Raw genomic sequence first — 16,933 nt, 5'->3', positions numbered from 1 at the left:
CTCTCATAATCAATCTGAGCAGGGAGAAATATTTTTGGATGTTTCACCTGCAAGAAGAAAATAATCAAAGATACGCATACTTAGTAATTTATATCTTATGATGCAGGACTATGATGGACTTGTATGTGGGTAATCTGTTTGCTGTGATCCTCTGGTTAGCCTCTGCCACTGCTTTCACATACATTTTTTTTGGGGGGGGTGTTTCTCGTGAACTGGCATATATTTTCATTTCCTTTCAATTTCCAGCAGAGAAGTTTATGAAACATGTAGTCTCTTACCAAGAGTTTGCAGAGAATCCAGCAATTCTCGATGATCCAAATCTGGTGATACAGATGCATAAGAAGTGAGTAGAAAGATATTATGTGGTATATGTAAACCCTCAAGGAAGCTTTAGGTGTAAGTATGTTTTAGTACATTCAGCTTGCATTTTATGACCTTCAAGACATCATAAAATTTGTAGATGTTACTTAAAATATGCCTTCCCTTACCCGTATTAAAGGTTACTGTGTGAGGTTAGAACTCATATTCCTCTCATTTTCTGCAGTTTATGCTCATGTATTATGTTCCTCTTTTATGATCTGATTTGATTTTAATCCCACCTTTCTCTCCTAGTAGAGACCTAAGGCAGCATACAAAAATATTTACAATCTACAATTAATAGAAAACATACCAATTATAATTTAAAACTATAATGCACAAAAATTGAACAACATTATTGTAAAACTATAAATCAAAATGCAAAAGGCATAACTTAACTGTAGCTAAAGTGTATGTAGATGTCGAGAGCCTTTCGTTTTATGTTCAGTTTAGCAACAATAGCAACTTGGATCAACTTGCTTTTTGTTACAGTGCTGGTTGTTGATGTAGATATTGCACTTTCAAGAGAGAGATTTACCAAAATGCCATTATTTTTAGGCAACCTCCACCTCACCCTAGTCATATGATAAGAAACTAGGGAAATAGATTTTTTTTATGTGGATATGAAGATTCAGCTTACAGCCTGTGGAAGCATCCTAATAAAATAAGAATCGATATTCTTGTGCCTGTTATATGATATCATACCCAGAATGCTAGATGGCCATCTGTTCTGTGGCTTCAGTGGTTCTTCTATCCAGTGCTTTGTCACCAGGTGAATGTAGCTAGACATGATATGAAGTTTGTCCACCGTTTTTTACTTGCAGGTATTATAACTGGGCAGTTGCAGCACCTATGCTCCTCTCCCTACAGGCTTTCCATAAAAACCTTCCAAAGGTATGTTTAAAACAATACTGAGTTTCTAGCTCCATGTCATTTCTTATTTGATCTCTTAAGCCAGAATCTTGTTGGGGAAAAAACACAGGAACTGTGCACAACCCCCTTTGGCAGATTGTTGCACAACTTATGTGACTGATCATGCAACAGAAACCCCTCAAAAAGGGGAAAGCACTTCCCTGCTTACATTATAAGTGGCACCACCTGGTACCATCCTCCAAGATCATTGATTAGCTGTTTGCCATACTCCAGAGCATAACGTATGGTTGGTCCTTACCTGTAGTCCTTACTCGTGGTCCTGCAGGTAGAAGCAGAAAGAGCCTTCTTTGTTATGCCCCTAGCCTGTTTTCATAGTTCACCTTATCAGCTGTATGCTTTAAACATTGACTGTTGTCCATTCCAAGAAGGCCCTGAGATTTAAAAAAAAAAGGCATTTTATGCAGGGGGTGGGTAAAGTGGATAGAGGGAAGTGCTTTTCCCTTTGACACAATACCAGAACCAGGGAACATCCACTCCAATTGAGTGTTGGGAGAGTGAGAACAGACAGAAGAAAATATTTCCTTGCCCAGCGTGTTGTTAGTCTGCGGAACTCCTTGCCACAGGATGTGGTGATGGCATCTGGCCTAGATGCTTTTAAAAGAGGATTGGACAGATTTCTGGAGGAAAAGTCCAGTGCGGGTTACAAGCCACAATGGGGATGTCTAATCTCCAGGCTTAAAAGGAAGGTACCTCCAAATGCCAGCTGCAGGGGAGGGGTATCAGAAGACAGGTATCTAGTTGTCTCGTGTGCTCCCAGAGGCATCTGGTGGGGCCACTGTGAGATAACAGGAAGCTGGACTAGATGAGCCCTTGGCCTGACCCAGCAGTGCTCTTCTTTTGTTCTTATATAGGGTCTAATTATTTATTTGAGAGTAAGGATAAAAAGCCCCGTGCCAGCCAGGTGGTCATTCAGTAGGAGTCCTCCTGCTCTTTCTAGGGGACTCAAGAGTTCATCTATAAGACTTCTACCAACTAGCCATTTTTGTTCTGCTCTTTTTCCACAGTAGCTTTAGTCTCAGCAGAAGTCCTATCTTGTGTGACTATTCATTGTTGCAATGTTGAACATTACGGAGTGGATGGAATGCTTTCCGATCAAGCTTTTGATACTGGCCATTCATGGGATGGGTGTGGGTGCAGGGCATATGATCCATTTGTATGACTCATGTATTGCTGTTGTTGAATAAGGCGGTAAGAGCATCTTGTTATGGGACCTGGGTGAACTGAACATAATTCAACATTGGGTCTCTTTCTGTCCTGCTGATGTTTTTCAGAGTACTATTGACAGACTAATGAAGGAGAAGATGCCCAAGAAAGGTGGCAGGTGGTGGTTTTCTTGGCGACGAAGAGAACTCTTGAATGAGGAGGTATATATGTTAAGACTCTCCGAAGTTATGGCCTTACATTCAAAAGCCTAAAACAAAATGAGCTGGGCTTCAACTTTGAGTAGTTGATGGAGATGAGAAAGCAGATAAGAGAAAGCTGGAATACATTTAAATATTTGTTTCTGTGGCAACCAGAATGTCAAAAGCCCAGGATCATTGGAAGGAACAAGCAATGTATTGTATTTCTATGCCAGGATGGCTCTTGATCATGGACAAGATAATTATATGATAGACAGGTGTATTCCTAGTTCTCCTAACATGACTTTGGAAATACGTTCCTACTAAAAAGGCATTGAAAGGAGACATGCAGTAGCTTTTCCCAGATTGCTAAGAGACATTGAAAGGCATTACATGTACTCATAATTGATGAAAGGAGGCAAAAGCAATGAAAGCACAACAAGAATCTTACTTCCTGATAGACATTGAAACAACTATTCTTCCTTGTGATGGATGTGGAACAAGCAACTCAATGTATTCTAAAATATATGCTTTCTATACAATTTATTTGTGTGTCTCTTTTGACCATAGCAATAGCACTCATGGCAAAAGTTTGCAATCAAATGATTGAATGGTTTGTTCAGATCAGGATATGGAACACATGTTCTTGGCCCCATGTAGCCCTACCTAAGCTGCTTTTCTGGCTTGGTCTGCTTCAGGTTGTCTGTTCAATGCTATAGAGCAGTGGTTCCCAACCTTGGATAATCCAGATGTTCTTGGGCTGCAATTCCTGGAAACCTTCACCACCAACTGTGCTGCTCAGGGTTTCTGGGAGTTGTATCCAAGAGCACCTAGGTTATTCAAGGCTGGGAATCACCACTGTAGAGGCAGTAGAAGCCACCACAAATCTAAGTCCAGGTCTTAGATCTTAAGACCTAGTGTGTACTTCCCATGCTTATGCCACTTCTTGCCTACTTCCTTTCTTCCCTCCTGCCATGAGTATACAATTGCTTCTGTTCCAATATGTGCCTATATGTGTCTTCTTCTTCTTCTGCTTCTTCTGCTTCTGCTTCTGCTTCTTCTTCTTCTGCTGCTGCTGCTGCTACTGCTGCTGCTGCTGCTACTGGTTGAAATTGCATTTAAAATAGCTTAGTTACTGCCAATTTCTTCCAGAAAGACAATGCTGCAGGCAAGCATCAGGAGGAGAACTCCCTTCAGAGGTAATCTGTCATTGTGTACTGATGTAGACTGGAGTTCAGAGTTGTTTTTCAAAGGGATATGGTATTGAGGAGACCTATGAGTCTTACAGAATTGAACCATCTTGGGTGGCAGATTTAATTAGGACATTCATCAGTATCTGTGATACTGCTAACTTTCAAAGGAGTTGCTTACTTTGGGGGCGGGGTGGGTAATCATCAATCTACAATGCAGATGGAGAAGGACTGAATTCTATGCCCAGGAATGCCCTGCTTTTTAGCTTCTGGTAGCACCAGGAAAAGGAAAGATAAGTTTTCTTGACCAATTGGAGCGAGTGTGGTCTGGGGGTGACTGACCTTGTGTCAGTCCCCCTGTCATGGACAGATCACCATCTGGTAAAATGTAACCTCTCAATGGCTCTCCCCCCTCGCAGGGAGCAGGGACCTATTTCTATGGTCCGCCCTCGAAGGCTACTGGATCCGGATGGATTCCAGGATGCCATGAGAGGGATTACAGCTGACCTGGCTGGCGCTCCTGTCGATGCCCTGGTTGACAGCTGGTCCACTGCTGCCACCAGGGCCATAGACATGATCGCGCCCAAACGCCCTCTCCGGCGCAGAACCCGCCCGGCCCCCTGGTTCAACCAGGAGCTTCGAGCGATGAAGCGAATAAGGAGAAGGCTAGAGCGCAGATGGAGGAAGAATCCGACGGATTATAACTGGATAGCTGTTAGGGTCGCAACTAACCTTTACCTGAACAAGGTGAAGGCTGCATGTAGATCATTCTTCGCTAACCGGATAAGCGAAGCATCCAACCAGCAGGCGGAGCTTTTCCGCATAGTGCGCGACCTATCCGGAGTTGGTCCGGGAGATGGGCCTCCCCCTAGTCTTTCACCGGACCAATTTGCAGCATTTTTTAAATCTAAAGTGGAGGCCATCCGCCGGGAGCTCTCTCCTTTTTTGAACGCAGCGAGTCGAGCTGAGATGTCCAGCGCTCCGTCTTGCCCGGTCATTTTCGACTCCTTTCAGCCGGTAACGTCCGATTCTGTAGCCAGGGTGCTTGACCGCTGTCGGGCCTCCACCTCCTCCTTGGACCCTTGCCCGGCCTGGCTAATCAAAGCAGCCAGGCTGATAACAACGGAATGGGCCACAGCAATAATAAATGGGTCTTTCCTTGAGGGCAGGTTTCCACCTGCCCTCAAGGAGACACTCATTAGGCCCATAAGAAAGAAACCTAATTTGGCGGCGGACGAAATTGGCAATTATAGGCCCGTCGCCAATGTTTCTTTCATGAGCAAAGTGGTGGAGAGGGTGGTGGCAGATCAGCTTCAGGCACTTCTGGATGAAACAGATGCCCTGGATCCATTCCAGTCGGGCTTCAGGCCGCGTCATGGTACAGAGACAGCATTGGTCGCCCTGTACGATGACCTGCTGAGGGAGGCTGACAGGGGCAAAATGTCTCTGTTGGTCCTCCTCGATATTTCGGCGGCCTTTGATACCGTCGACCACGGTATCCTCCTGGGGAGGCTCTCCGAGCTGGGAATCGGTGGCTTGGCGTTAGCCTGGCTCCGCTCCTTCTTGGAGGATCGTCCCCAGAGAGTCCAGCTTGGGGAGAGTGTCTCGGCCCCGTGGAGCTCCAATTGTGGGGTTCCACAGGGGTCGATTATCTCCCCAATGCTATTTAACATCTACATGAGGCCGCTAGCTGGGGTCATCAGGGGGTGTGGAGCGATGTGTCACCAGTATGCTGATGACACTCAGCTCTACATCTCCTTTTTTCCAACTGCAGGTGATGCCGTCCTGTCCCTTCAGCGCTGCCTGGGGACTGTACCGGAATGGATGCAGGAGAACGGTCTGAGGCTGAACCCGGACAAGACGGAAGTTCTGAGGGGGGGGGCCGTGGATGGTGGCTTGGGTGGCTCTCTCTCATTTGGGGGAGTGGCCCTGGCTCCGGCGAGTGGGGTCCGCAGCCTGGGCATACATCTGGACCCGGCGCTCACCATGGAAACACAGGTGGCGTCGGTTGTCCGCTCCGCCTTTTTCCATCTTTGGCGGATTGCCCGGCTGCGGCCCTACCTTGACACGGGGGCTCTCACTACCTTGGTGCACGCGCTCGTAATCTCAAGATTAGACCACTGCAATGCGCTCTACGTGGGGCTGCCTTTGAGGTTGATACGGAAACTTCAGATGGTGCAGAACGCAGCGGCCAGACTCCTTACGGGAGGGAGGAAATACCATCATATTACTCCTATACTGGCCAGATTGCATTGGCTGCCCATTCGTTTCCGTATCGAATTCAAAGTTTTAATGCTCACTTATAAGGCCCTAAACGGTTTGGGACCTCGATACCTGGCGGAACGCCTTCTCCCACCAAGATCTACCCGGATCACCCGCGCGAGCCAGGATGTAAGGCTGAGGAGCCTCACGCCAAGGGAGGCCCGGAGGGAAAAGACTCGAAACCGGGCCTTCTCTGCGGTGGCTCCTCGCCTCTGGAACAATCTTCCTCCTGAGATTCGTGCGGCCCCTACGCTGGGTACATTCAAAATCCAACTAAAAACATGGCTTTATGTCCAGGCCTTCCCTCCTGCCAGCATTTAACCAAGTTTAATTAATTTAATTTAATTTAATTTTTCTTTTTCTTATCTATCATTTATTATTTTTAGTATGTCTGTTAATAATGGATATTTATGGATTAATTTTGTTTTAATTGTATTTGTTCTGTTGTTAGCCACTCAGAGTGGTATAATTATACCAGATGGGCGGGATATAAATCAAATAAATAAATAAATAAATAAATAAATATGTTTTTCCTTTGCCAAAAGATAGATGGGTCCTTTATTTCCTTCTGGCAATGAACTTTAAGGGACTTCTCAGAAATGCAGGATCAAGTGCAGCCCTTTGGAAAGTTACTCTTTGAAAAACCATTACCAGAATTCCCTAGCTGGAATGACCACTGACCCCACTAGCTAGGTGCTTCTGCAAGTTGTCATTTAAACAGTAGCTTTCTCAAGTTCTGATCTTGTGTGATAGTTCTTGTCTCTGCTAAGGTTGGGTTGTCTACTGAGAATATGATGAGCCCAGAGTCCTCAGTATCAATGCTGGTGTATGTTTGTAGAATTCCTTCATGTGAGGGAGAATTCTACACATGTGCATCAGTACTTCTCTTGCACTAACAAACACATGGGCATCAGGGGAATATAAGAGGTAATGGCAGTACCAGGCACTGAAGCAATATGATTTTATATTGCTTCAGTGTGTGCAATAGCAAATTATGTGTCCATCTGTTTGGAAATTAGTCTGGCAAAGATCTAATAAAATGCTTATGTTCTTTTCCATTTTCTTCCCCGCTTTAAGAACATTGCTGTGCTTGCTAGATCCAAGGTCATATTGGGTTTTGCATCTAGACCTTTGAGACACTGGGGTTCTGCACAAGCAAAGGCCTACTGTATAACATCTGTGCACATCTATGCTCATGGTGACAGCCTAGGTTCAACTGTAGCTTCTGTCATTTTTCGCCCTTGGTGATGATGGTTAGGGCTGATGGTAATTGCAATCCAGCATCAGAAGGGTCACAAATGACCCAACCCAAGCTTAGTTGTCTCCTTCCAGATTCCCAGTTATCTTGTTGGCTGAACTCTACTTTCCCCCAAAAGGAAAATACTTGATAGTATTTTGTTGGTTGGGGGGATTTGGCCATTTATTCTTAATTTAATTTAATTTAATTTAATTTAATTTAATTTAATGTATGTATGTATGTATGTATGTATGTATGTATGTATGTATGTATGTATGTATGTATGTATGTATGTATGTATGTATGTATGTGTGTGTGTGTGTGTGTGTGTGTGTGTGTGTGTGTGTGTGTGTGTGTGTGTGTGTGTGTGTGTGTGTGTGTGTGTGTTTGTGTTTGTTTGTTTGTTTGTTTGTTTGTTTGTTATTTTCAAGTCTGGCCTCTCATTCTGCTCTCATGTACTATAGGAGAGAAGAGACCTCAACCAGTGATGACGAGTCCATATCCTCAGACCATGGGGACCAAACTGTACCAGATGCAATCACACAGAAATTCCTCCCAACCTACAAGAAATCCCTACGGCTCTCTTCAGATCAAATTGTATGTGGTTTCCAGCTCCCCTACTTGCCTTCTTCCATGTTTGTAACTAAATAAGGCACAAAAAGTTGAAACTAGTTAGGCAGTCCTGTTTCAGAAGCAAAGAAGGTTCTTTGGTGACTGGGTGCTTGGGCAGAAAATTTGTTTTTAAGAGATTAGGAGGAAGTGATATTTTGGAAACCAAGTGTTTCTAGACTATCTCTTTCACTAATCAGTTTCCTTTTATGATGCGAAGGTTTTCAAAGTATAAATGGATGCACTTTTTAAAAAAGTCAGATCAAAAGAGATGGCACTATGTAGTTGCAACAGCATCACTGCTGTTTTTCCAGTTTAAAGCTCTAAGGGTGGGAAAGAGAAAATATATGTGTTGATAGAAATATATTACAAAAAAATGGACAGTGACCTTTTATGCAGTCTTTGCTCTGTATCACTATTATGAGGGCTACAAAACAAGCCAACCAGATAGAAGCATGTTTAAATACCAGTGATTTCAGTGACAGGTTTCAGAATGTTTTTAACACACTGAAACCAGTTCAACTTAAAAGGTTTAAATTAACATGGACTGTATCTCTGCAGCACATTGATGGATTTTTGAGCATGAAAGGAGAAGTACCCATAGTTTTGTCTTTCCTAATTGCATGAAGGATATGTCTGAGATCTGAGAGAATTAGAATCTAGATGGAGAAATAGACTGGCATCTTTATGCCTTGTCACCAGGAGCAGGTAAAATGCTGGTGTGGGGGGAGGAATTATTAATTCATTTTTGGATTATTGTGTTATTTAGACTAAAAGGCAGTTTAGTATAATGGTCAGGATGAGGGAATAGGGTTTGAGAGATTCAGGTTCTGATTCCCACTGAGGCTAAACTTCATTAGCTGACCTTCAGCCATTCATTTTTTCTCTTACTCTGGCCCACATGACAGGGATGTTCTGAGGATGGAGTGGATAGGAGGAAGCCATGTGTATCCCCTTTAGCTCATTGCAGGGAAGGCGGTCTATAAAAGCAACTAATCGATGAGTAAGCTTGGTTATTTTCCAATAAATTCTAGTATGTGACTTTGTGGAAATTATTTATGAATAAGCAGAGGATCCAGCTGCTTTACTCTTGAGCAATACTACCCACAAAGGTAAGATACTGATTGAAATGGCTTTGTTTAAATTGACCATCGACTATAGAAAAGTCTGAACCTGAGAGATGGGCCCAACGAGGCAGTGTTCAGCGTGACCACTCAGTATCAGGGCACATGTCGCTGTGAAGCCACCATCTACCTATGGAACTGGCATGACAAGGTGGTGATCTCTGACATCGATGGAACCATCACCAGGTAAAAAGCCTCTTTGATGCCAATTTTGCTAATTGTGAACTCAGTGCCATCATGCCAACAAAACTGGGATCAGGACAAGGCAAATTGGAGACCAGAGAGGGATATTTCTTGTTCTGGAGGTTGTTGTGACCTTGCACAATGTAAAGAAGGAAAGAAAAAGCACTGAAGGGAGAAGCTCATATCCCTAACAGCCCAATGAAGAATGTCTGTACTCAGAGCAGCCTTAACCAATAGCTACGGAATGGCCATTAGCAGCCATTAATGGTCATTTCCCCTGACATTAGTGTTAATGGAAAAGAAAGATGTAAAACCAGAAATGATGGAGACATGGAGTGTGAATTCAGCAAAACTGCTCCACACCTAGAATGGGGAAAGTGTGGCTGTCCAGATGTTCTTGGGCTGCAGTTTGCATCAGTCATTTTCAACTTAGCTGGTGGTGAGGTGTGCTGGGAGTTGCAGTCCAACAATTATTTGGAAGGCTGCACCCTATTTTACACCTCATAATATCCCCCTAGATGAGAACATGGGTGCCTGGTTGTAACCCTGGAGAGAATAATTCATGTTAATGCTGCAACATTTTGCTGCAGCTCCCTTTTTAAATATAAAATACGTAGTCACAAACCATTCCCAGCATGGTACAGCTTGCAGCTAGAACTATGCAGTAATCTAATGAGTTTGTTGTTGGCTTGGCTTTTATCTGTTTGCGTTTCTAATTTTCTCTCTTCTTGTCAGGTCCGATGCTCTAGGTCACATCTTACCACATCTGGGAAAAGACTGGACCCATGAAGGCATTGTTCAGCTGTTCCACAAAATCCATCTGTAAGTACTGGATTTGTTCACTAGCTGGGGGTGGGGTGGGGTGTTCCATGTACAACCGTTTAGGGAAGTGGTTCCCATCCTTGGCTAACCCAGATGTTTTTGGACTGCAACTCCCAGAAGCCTTCACTACTAGCTGTGCTGGCCAGAATTTCTGAGAGTTGTAGTCCAAGAACATCTGGAGATTGAGCATTGGAAGCCACTGCCTTAGAAGACAGCACCACCCATTTGCTGTTTTGAGACTAATAGACCTAAATGGACTAATACTAGCAGAAATACTGAAGTAATCACAGGAGGGCAGTGTGTGCCTTTTTATTTAGATGTGTGCTAAAACTGCAGAGCATCTCAAATTCTTTCTGTCATCAAGAAGGAAAATATTTTTGTTTGTTCTTTTTTTTATTCCTGATGACAAAATTAATTTTCATGTCCCCCCATGGAGCAAAATCACCTGTTTAAATTTAACTAATGTCTAGCACCTGACAACTTTTCTAGCTCTTCGTTTCTGAAATGATTGCTTGCATTCAGTTGATGATCTTTCCCTCCTTCCTCAATCCTTCTCCCTTTATGATGATCAGCATTGTATGGATTCTAGTTTCTAGCACTTTACAAAAGTCCATCTTCTATTGGGGTCTATATTGGCTTATGGTGAACCTCTCACAGGAGTGGCCAAATTACTGCCCACCAAATATTGGATTGCATCTTCTGTTAGCTCTCCATAGCTAGCATAGCCAATGATGGCAGCCAAAACCAGACAACATCCAAAAGGCCACATGCCTAAGAAGAGCCATGCTGGATCAGATATAAGTTCTTTCTGTTCCAGTATTCATAAAGCAATGTATTCACAAAGGCTTTCACGGCCGGGATCTAATGGTTGTTGTGGGTTTTTCGGGCTCTTTGGCTGTGTTCTGAAGGTTGTTCTTCCTAACGTTTCACCAGTCTCTGTGGCTGGCATCTTCAGAGGACAGGTGTTAGAACACAGACAGAGTTCTGACTCCTGACCTCTGAAGATGCCGGCCACAGAGACTAGTGAAACGTTAGGAAGAACAACCTTCGGAACACGGCCAAAAAGCCCGAAAAACCCACAACAACCATTATTCACAAAGCAATTGCCCAGTTGTCCATAAAAGCCCACAAACAGAGCATAAGCACAATTGCATTCTCCCGAGTTCTGGAGAACTCCTGTCCCAAAACAAACTACTGTACTGGTGGACTTGGGTTCTTGATACTAAGATGGCAGATGAACAGTTGGTGATGGGAAGTATCCTGTTCAAAGCAATGGCATGTTGTTGATTAGGGGTCGTGGAGTGCTGCCACACCTCAGGCCCAGGCAACAGTCATCCACCCCACATACCTCCTTACTTAGAGGCAGAGTCTCTCTCTGTCTCTCAAGAGGGAAACTCAGAGGAGTTTTAAAAAGATGTGGCATTTAATAACATGGTTCTGTTGGTAAATATTGCACCTCACAGAGTCAAGTAGAGAGGGGAAAGGTCCCTTGCTCCCAGGAGGTCCATAGTACGATGCTTGACAGAAGATCAAGAGGTACAGAAGATGATCAGGGATGAGAAGAAGGGCCAAAACTTGCTCCTTTTGAGCAACAAAATTGTTCAGTTCTTCAGAAAATATTGACCTGCATTGACGACTACTTCACAGCCCTATGTTGAGGAGAATAGGCACTGACACAGTAGAGCAAGGGAGCAGTAGCTGTGAAAAGGCAAAGGGTCTTGCCAGTAAAGAACTCTGATAGTAATAATTGGATCTGAGCATGTACAGCTGGAGGGAGTGGAGCCTTGGGTGAGATGGAGGTGAAGCCAGAGTTTCACTGTTTTACTTCCTCCATTCTAGGAACGGATACAAGTTTCTGTACTGCTCGGCCAGAGCGATTGGAATGGCACACATCACCAAAGGCTACCTAGAATGTGTCAATGACCAGGGATGGGTGCTTCCCAAAGGTCCCATCCTGCTGGCCCCCAGCAGCCTCTTCTCTGCCTTTCATAGGTAAGCTTCTTCCATGTAACTGTGCAGCTCGGCTGTGCAGCTTGTCTCTATGCAGTCACTTGCTAGTGTTTTTAGTGTTTCCAGAAGTTTTTATTTGCTTTGGCTTCTCTTGCATAGCAAAGTTGGTGTGTGTTGTGTGCTGCCAAGTCAGAATCAACATAGCAACCTTAATGGAACTTTCAAAGTAAGTGAAGCTCATTACAGTGCAGGATTCCCCTCTGGGAAGCATTGTAGGCTAGAGTCTGTATTTCGCACATTCTGTTTTAACATTATATATGCAAAAGAAGACATCAGCTTTCAAGTGTGAACAATTACAGAAGTAAGAAATATATAACTTTTTCACCAATTGAATTATGAACTGTTAAAAGTATATTGTTGCAATATGAGGACCAGGATGACGTGCACCTCCCACCCATGTTTAGAACTTGTGCCCCCCTGAGGCATGCCCTTCTGTTGCTCAGCTTGGTACTGTGCCACCAAAATACATTGCAGTGATTAAAATGGCATTTTAAAAACTTAGCTTCAATGATGGCACACAAATCCAGCAAGCCCAGTTTTCCTGTTGAGTCCACCTCTCTTTTATACTACATTTGGTGACAAAATCCAGTAGCTTTTGGGGGGCATGTAGGCTGGCATAAGTTTTGGAAAGAGGACTGTAGTGTTCAGCCCTGCCTTCACCTGTCCATCACAGCTGAGCAGTGGAACAGCAGCCAATGAGGGGACGGAAGGTGGAGCAAAAGGGGGAGTAGCTGGGATATAAATAAGGGTGTATGAGGTATGTGTTCGAGATGGGGAGTGAGAGAGATGAGGGAGAGTGTAGAGATCTGAGTGAGAAGGCAGTGTGTTAATGAGTCAGTGAAAGCAGAGTCTGTGTATTAGAGAGTTCAGTGATTAAAAGAAATTGATTATCTAATTGTGATTTACCTATTTCTTTTATGTAATCAAATAAACAAGTTTAAGTTTTAAGGTAAATACAAGTGTCAGTGAATATTTGGTATTGGAGCAGCAATACCTGGTGGCAGCTATCTGAGAAGAGGAGTGAGCACATACTGGAAGCCTGAGCTATTATAGGCTCCAGCGTGCCTGCTACAAGGACAAACCACTAAAGTTCCCCACCCCTGCTCTAAAATAGCTCATAATTTGGCCCTGCTACAAATACTCGAGAGGGACGTGGTGGCACTGTGGGTTAAACCGCAGAAGCCTCTGTGCTGCAAGGTCAGAGGACTAGCAGTCTACATGACCGGAGTGAGCTCCTGTCGCTTGTCCCAGCTCCTGCCAACCTACAGTTCGAAAGCATGCAAGTGCAAGTAGATAAATAGGTGCCACCTCGGTGGGAAGGTAAAGGCATTCCATGTCTAGTGGTAGTCGCAGCTCTGCTCACTTTGGCCAGGGCTGGTTACTGTGTTAGAAGAGAGAATTCCTTAAATGCTGACAACCTCTGATTGTCACAGCAGAAGCTTTTCACAACTCCCCTAGCAGGCAAATTAGCTTGCTTTGTTTGTGATTGGTTGCAGGAGGGGGTGGGTAAGAAAAGGCTCCCTTTGCAAGTATAGTTGCTCAGTCATAAAGATCTTCCCAAATCATGTTTCTGAAGCACTGGATTTCAGTAGCTAGCAAATGACCTTCTGTAATGTATAATTTGGTTCCAAATGTTGGGAGAGTGGTGAAATCTTGAACTGGATATGAGAAGGAGCAGAATGCTTTTCAAATAGTTACTTATTTGTCTAAGAAAGTGTGGTGGGCTGGGGAGCACCATCACCACTGCTGTAACAATAATGACACGTTTCCATCTGCCATGCTACAGAGAAGTCATAGAGAAGAAGCCAGAGGTGTTCAAAATTGCCTGCTTAACAGACATCCAGAATCTATTTGGCTCTGGCAGGCAACCCTTCCATGCCGCTTTTGGAAACAGAACAAATGTGAGTGTGGAGCACCTAGTGGGGGCGGGGGGGCGGGGCAGCGTATGTGCTTCTTTGAAGAGATTTCCTGCTTTACCTTTGTCTTGCTCTGTTATCCTTTGAACAGGATGTCTATGCATACAAGAAAGTGGGTCTGCCAGAATCTCGCATATTCAGCGTGAATCCGAAGGGAGAACTGACTCATGAACTCACCAAACTCCACAAATCCACGTACGTCTGCAAATTTGCCTACATTTCCTTGTGCAGAATTTTTCCCCCAGGGTAGTGTATGTTTAGCACTTTAAGAAAACAATCAAAAAATATCTGATAAAGCAGGCAGTTCAGAATCTGCAACAAGAGGAGATATTTCTCTCTCCAAAAAACATTTACTTGTTATGCAATACAACTCCATTGTAGAGGTTTTCTGTCCTCTTCTAGTACTGGTGAATGATTAGTTGTGTAACTGTGGAATCCTGAAACATGGTGTTGCTCTATCAAATGTTTTAAAAGTGACAGGAATGACAAGAGAACATTATGAGGGTGCCACCTTCAGAGGCAGGTCCTGGTGGGGGTATACATCTTTCCCCACTCTTTAATAATAATAATAATAATAATAATAATAATAATAATAATAATAATAATAATAATAATAATAATGATGATGATGATGATGATGATGATGATGATGATGATGATGATGATACTACTACTACTACTACTACTACTACTACTAATAATAATAATAATAATAATAATAATAATACTAATGATGATGATGATGATACTACTACTACTACTACTACTACTACTACTACTACTACTACTACTACTACTACTACTACTACTACTACTAATAATAATAATAATAATAATAATAATAATAATAATAATAATAATAATAATAATAATAATAATAATAATAATAATAATAATAATAATAATAATAATAATAATGCGCTGTCAAGTCAGTTCTGACTTGTGGCAACCCTTTTCAGGTTTTTCTGTACAGAGAGTACTCAAAAGTGGTTTGCTGTTCACTTCTTCGGGGGCATCTTGGGACAGTGCAGCTTGCTCAAGTTTGCACAGGCTGGATCTACTCCCAGGAAGCACAGTGGAGAATCAAACTCCCAACCTCTGGCTCTGCAGCCGGATACCCAAACCACTGAGCTGTCCAGCCAGCAACTTTGACCTTTGTGCTAGTTCATATCCATAGTTATTAGCATAGCTGTTCTGTCTCATAAAGAGAAGACATCAAGCTAGAAATAGAGACAGAGATATAGTGCTCTGTGTGTGTGAGAGACATTTCTTGCTTTAGTAAAATTCAACCAAGATCTATTCTCCAGGGTCAGGGATGAGGGCAGGTGGGGTCAACCTACAATATCTTGCTGCTTTAGGCAGAGGACAGAATGGCAACTCTCCCCTCCATGCCACCTGGAAGAGAAACTGGACTGGCAGTGAAATATTACTTCAGTGCTGGCAGGCTAGTTTAGGGGATAAAGAACAGGCTGTGTGGCACATTTCTTTCCTCTGTCATAGGTACATAGAATCATAGAATCTTCAGGGAAGCTTGGAAGAAGGTTTATGAGGGCTACCTCTACTTCCCACAGCATCTGCTGCTTGAAGCCATTGCCTCACTCTGCCTGAGGCTAGAGCTGACTCTAAGGATGTAAACCTTGCTTTCTTTAACCTTTTGTATCCCATTTCCTCTAGATATGGCCGGCTGGGTGAGGTGGTAGAGCTCCTCTTTCCATCTATTGGTGAAGATACAAGTGCTTCTTTGGCTTGCCCAGAGTTCAGCCAGTTCTCTTACTGGAGATCTCCACTTCCCACAGTTGACTTTGAAGATTTTGCTTGATGATGCAGAACCAGCCTTCTTCACAAAGGCTCTTTAAAAGTTGGTCCTTGAGTCTAGCAGGATGGACTGGAAGCAAACATACTTTTCAACACTTCCCCACTATATGAAATACTTGAGCTTTCAGAAAGGCTGCAGGCTTCTCTGGGAAAGAGCATCTACATCTGTAATTTTCTTTCATTTTCAATGGAAAGGAGATCTCGTAATCCAAGATTTAGCAAACTTGTTTATGCTGTATGACTGAATGCATCCCCTGTTCTGCAAAATGGATGCCTTTATGAGGTCCTTCAGTAGTTGAATTGTCTCCTCTATTTGATAGAATGTTAATAAAAGTTGTTAGTCCTTCCACAACCACAACCTTAAAAAATTATTCAGGTCCCCCACACTCTCATTTGCTGATTGCTTAAATAAGAGCCATGTGATTTGAAGGGAAAAGTGGGGAGAACCTCTTAGAGGTGGTTATTTTAGTGGTGTGATATGTTATGGGTGAGATGAATTATTTGCTTCATATTATGTCTCTGGTTGCACTGGATGACTGTTATTAGATAATGACTGATATTCACCAGTGACATACTATGTTTTTGGATGCTAAGGGTTTAGTATACATGAATGCTTACTGATTGCCTCTCCAAGTCTGATTGTGCTTAATAAGTCATTTATTGCTATGGCTTCATCCAATTCATCCTACAGAACTTTGAAATTTGTGGTATGGTGGTACGGTCGCGGTCTCTGCTAGAGAATTCAGAACACACACCCTTGAATTAAAGCATAGGATCCAAAGTATAACACTAACATACAATTCCCAGGGTTTTGTAGGACTAAACTGCCATAATTGCAGAGACAGATAATGTGTGTGTATTTCTCCTTCCTCATACTGCTGAAGGTGATTGTGACAGAAGCAGTGTTGAACATATGTGTCTTGCTAAAATCTCTTATGAGGTTCTGTAATACTTCAAGCAAGATGAATTCTCCAGGGCCATATGTGTGACATTTGACCAGTGATGAGCTCAGGCCAGAAGACTTGGATACCTTTGTCCTACTACTTTCAGCTCTACATAAACAATTGTGTCTCTTGCCTGTCTGATTCCAGTAACATCTGCTTTCAAAGGAGCTTTTCATTGTGATAAACTGTCT

At 43.1% G+C, this 16,933-nt stretch overlaps 1 protein-coding gene across 6 annotated transcripts in view; it reads left to right on the top strand.

The window, feature by feature from the left end:
* LPIN3 (lipin 3) overlaps nt 1-16,154 on the top strand; it is a 41,598-nt gene extending 25,444 nt beyond the window's left edge. For 5 of the 6 annotated variants that reach the window (XM_072996950.2, XM_072996948.2, XM_072996949.2 and 2 more), the window contains 11 exons: nt 247-343; nt 1,182-1,251; nt 2,562-2,654; nt 3,783-3,829; nt 7,784-7,916; nt 9,090-9,238; nt 9,971-10,057; nt 11,897-12,049; nt 13,854-13,968; nt 14,075-14,178; nt 15,658-16,154. In XM_072996950.2, the coding sequence (XP_072853051.2) occupies nt 247-343; nt 1,182-1,251; nt 2,562-2,654; nt 3,783-3,829; nt 7,784-7,916; nt 9,090-9,238; nt 9,971-10,057; nt 11,897-12,049; nt 13,854-13,968; nt 14,075-14,178; nt 15,658-15,802 (1,193 nt within the window). In that variant the 3' untranslated portion in view covers nt 15,803-16,154. The remainder of the gene's footprint in view (nt 1-246; nt 344-1,181; nt 1,252-2,561; nt 2,655-3,782; nt 3,830-7,783; nt 7,917-9,089; nt 9,239-9,970; nt 10,058-11,896; nt 12,050-13,853; nt 13,969-14,074; nt 14,179-15,657) is intronic. The other variant, XM_072996951.2, reaches the window with a different exon arrangement.
* The last annotated feature ends 779 nt before the right edge of the window (nt 16,155-16,933 follow it).

The sequence above is a fragment of the Pogona vitticeps genome, chromosome 4, assembly GCF_051106095.1.
Source record: "Pogona vitticeps strain Pit_001003342236 chromosome 4, PviZW2.1, whole genome shotgun sequence".
NCBI classification, from domain to species: domain Eukaryota; kingdom Metazoa; phylum Chordata; class Lepidosauria; order Squamata; family Agamidae; genus Pogona; species Pogona vitticeps.
This window is presented reverse-complemented; position numbering and strand designations above follow the sequence as displayed.